General features: G+C 72.3%; 1 protein-coding gene across 1 annotated transcript; it reads left to right on the top strand.

Annotated features, from left to right (window-relative positions):
• Positions 1-13: 13 nt before the first annotated feature.
• Positions 14-2,221, top strand: PREB (prolactin regulatory element binding; the record flags this gene model as incomplete). Its single annotated transcript, XM_085317937.1, has 7 exons — positions 14-340; positions 573-653; positions 743-867; positions 1,222-1,395; positions 1,466-1,538; positions 1,739-1,898; positions 2,035-2,221. Coding segments are annotated over 7 exons (1,035 nt in total), but the record flags the coding sequence as incomplete, so codon positions are not given.
• Positions 2,222-2,552: the final 331 nt, after the last annotated feature.

The raw sequence follows: 2,552 nt of genomic DNA, 5'->3' as shown, positions 1-2,552 counted from the left end.
CAGCGCCCGCGGCGGGCCGGTGGGAGCAGCGCCGGAGGGGCCCCCGGCGGCCCTGCGCCCCCCGCGTCGGCCGGGCTGCGGGGCGGCGGGAGCTGTGTCAGTGCTCTGCCTCCTGTTCCCCGCCGCAGGCGGCGGGGAGAAGGGGCCTCGGAAGCGGAAGGGCCCCAGCCCAGCGGCGCAGGGCGACACGCAGAGCCAGACGCGCGAGGTGGCCGTGGAGACCCTGCACAGCGTCCGCACGGATTTCAGCCCCGACGCCCTGCAGAAGGCCGTTCGCTTCAACGCCGACTGCTCCCTGCTCGTCACRGGCGGCGCTGACGGCTTCCTCCGCCTCTGGGAGGTAGGGCCGGGCCGGGGAGCTGCGGCTGGCCCCGGCGGGGATGTGGCCTGGGGGGGGGGGCAGGCCACTCTGAAAGGTGCGAAAACAGGAGCTGCCGCGTTCCTGTGCCTGTGTGGATTTGCGGCACCTTGCCCGAGTGACCGCGGCTGCCGTGTCTGGGGGAGGGCCTGGGGGGCCCCCGCGTAGCCCTGACCCRCAAGCCGTGGGTCTGATGCCTGCTCTGCCTTTGCAGTTCCCCAGCATGAAGAAGGCRCTGGAGTTCAAAGCGCACGATGGGGAGATCGAAGATATTGCACTGGGCCCCGACAACAAGGTGAGAAGCAGCTGCTGGGAGGAGGCGGGCGGTTCCCACCAGCCCCGCTGTGACAGCCGTCCTGCAACACGCGCTGTCTCTGCGTGCAGGTGGTGACAGCAGGACGGGACTTCCAGTGCTGCGTGTGGCAGCGGGACCAGCTGGTGACGGGGCTGCGCTGGAACGAGAACCTGCCCGGCATCCCGGACAGAGCTTACCGCTACCAGGCCTGCAGGTGAGGGCAGGGCCGCTGAACAGCGCTGGCATTTCTCCCAGCCCGGGCCGTGCCCTGCGGAGAGCAGATTTCCCCCGTCAGCTCCAGGCTGCGGGTAGAAGCCTCCCTCTGTTGGGCGTTGGAACGGGGCAGGGCCCAAGTCCRGGTTTGGACTTGGGGTCGTAGAGGTGGGAAGTGAGTGATGCAGGASATGGGCTGACCCAGTCCTCGACAGCCCCCTGCCCCGTCCCAGGGGAGCGGGGTGGTGGCGGCAGCGCTGGATGCAGGGCTGAGACACCCTGCCYGCCACCGTGCAGCTGGGGGCGGTGGGGAGGGGCGACACTGGCCGTGGGGACTGAGCCAGCCCTCTCGCAGGTTCGGGGCCGTGGAGGACAACGCCGGGGCGCTGCGGCTCTACACGGTGCAGGTGCCCCACAAGCGGGAGCGCCGCCCCCCACCCTGCTACCTGACCAAGTGGGACGGGAAGAGCTTCCTGCCGCTGCTCACCCGGCCCTGYGGCAACGAGGTGGTGTCCTGCCTGTCCGTCAGGTACGCCGCGAGGGGCGGCGGGCGCCGGGGGCTGCTCGGGCCCGGCGCTCACTGTCCCCCGCCTCTGCAGCGATTCAGGCACGTTCCTGGGGCTGGGCACCGTGACCGGCTCTGTTGCCATCCACATCGCCTTCTCGCTGCAGGTGAGCCTGCGCGCGGGGCCCGCGCGGCTTCCAGGCTGGGCTTCTCCTGGCTCTGCGGCAGCTGCCTTGCTTCAGCCCGGAGACCGCGCAGACGGGGCGCGGAGGGCAGCGGGGCTCAGCCTGCTGCTGCCCGCCCTCCCCGCAAAGGCCCGGCTGCTTCGGGCTCCCCCTGACCCTGCTGCCCGCCCCCTTCCCCATAGAGGCTCTACTACGTGAAGGAGGCGCATGGCATCGTCGTCACCGACATCGCCTTCGTGCCCGAGAGCCAGCCCGGGCGGGAGCTGCTAGCGGGGAACGAGGCGGCRCTGCTCAGCGTGGCCGTCGACAGCCGCTGCAAGCTGCACCTGCTCCCCAGCCGCCGTAGGTGCCGGGAGCTGAGGGGCACCCGCCGCTCCGAGCCCGGAGCGCTGCGCCTCCTCCAGCACGCGTTGGCGCGGCGCCTGGGTGCCGTGGGGCTGCAGCCAGCTCCTCCCTCGGCCCTATCTCTCCTCCGCAGGCTCCCTCCCCGTCTGGCTGTTGCTGCTGCTCTGCGCTGGACTCATCGTGGCCGCGATCCTGCTGCTGCAGCTCGCCTTCCCCGGCTTCCTCTAGGCTGGCCAGCCCCCCTCTCCTGCGGCCGCCGTGCCAGGACTGACGGCAGGGCTGGCCCTGGCCCCCCGGGGGGGGCGGCTGGCTGGCCGCGTGCCCCCAGCGCGCCAGCCCACCCCAGCGGGACTGTGAAGCGGAGCGGGGACTGCATGGCTGAGGCCTCGGGCCCTGCCACCCCCGCTGGCATTGGGGGAGCGGGACGAGGCGCCCCGGGGTGCTGGGCCCCAGCTGAGCGGCACTGTGCTGGGCCGCAGTGCGGCGCAGRGCTGGGCCCCGGGGAAGGAGCGGGGCCCTGCCAGCTGCTGCCGGGTCTGCCCCTCTCCCCCGCCGCTGCCATTAAAGCTGGAGCGCGAAGACGGTGCCGTTGCTCCCTGCGCTCGTGGGCTGGGGCGGTTTCACGTTGCGGCAGCTGGAGCAGTTCAGTGC

This window comes from Rhea americana, unplaced genomic scaffold (assembly GCF_003343005.1).
Source record: "Rhea americana isolate MKP2758 unplaced genomic scaffold, rheAme1 scaffold_1157, whole genome shotgun sequence".
NCBI lineage: Eukaryota > Metazoa > Chordata > Aves > Rheiformes > Rheidae > Rhea > Rhea americana.
The sequence above is the reverse complement of the archived record's forward strand: the minus strand, read 5'-3'. Positions and strand labels throughout refer to the sequence as shown.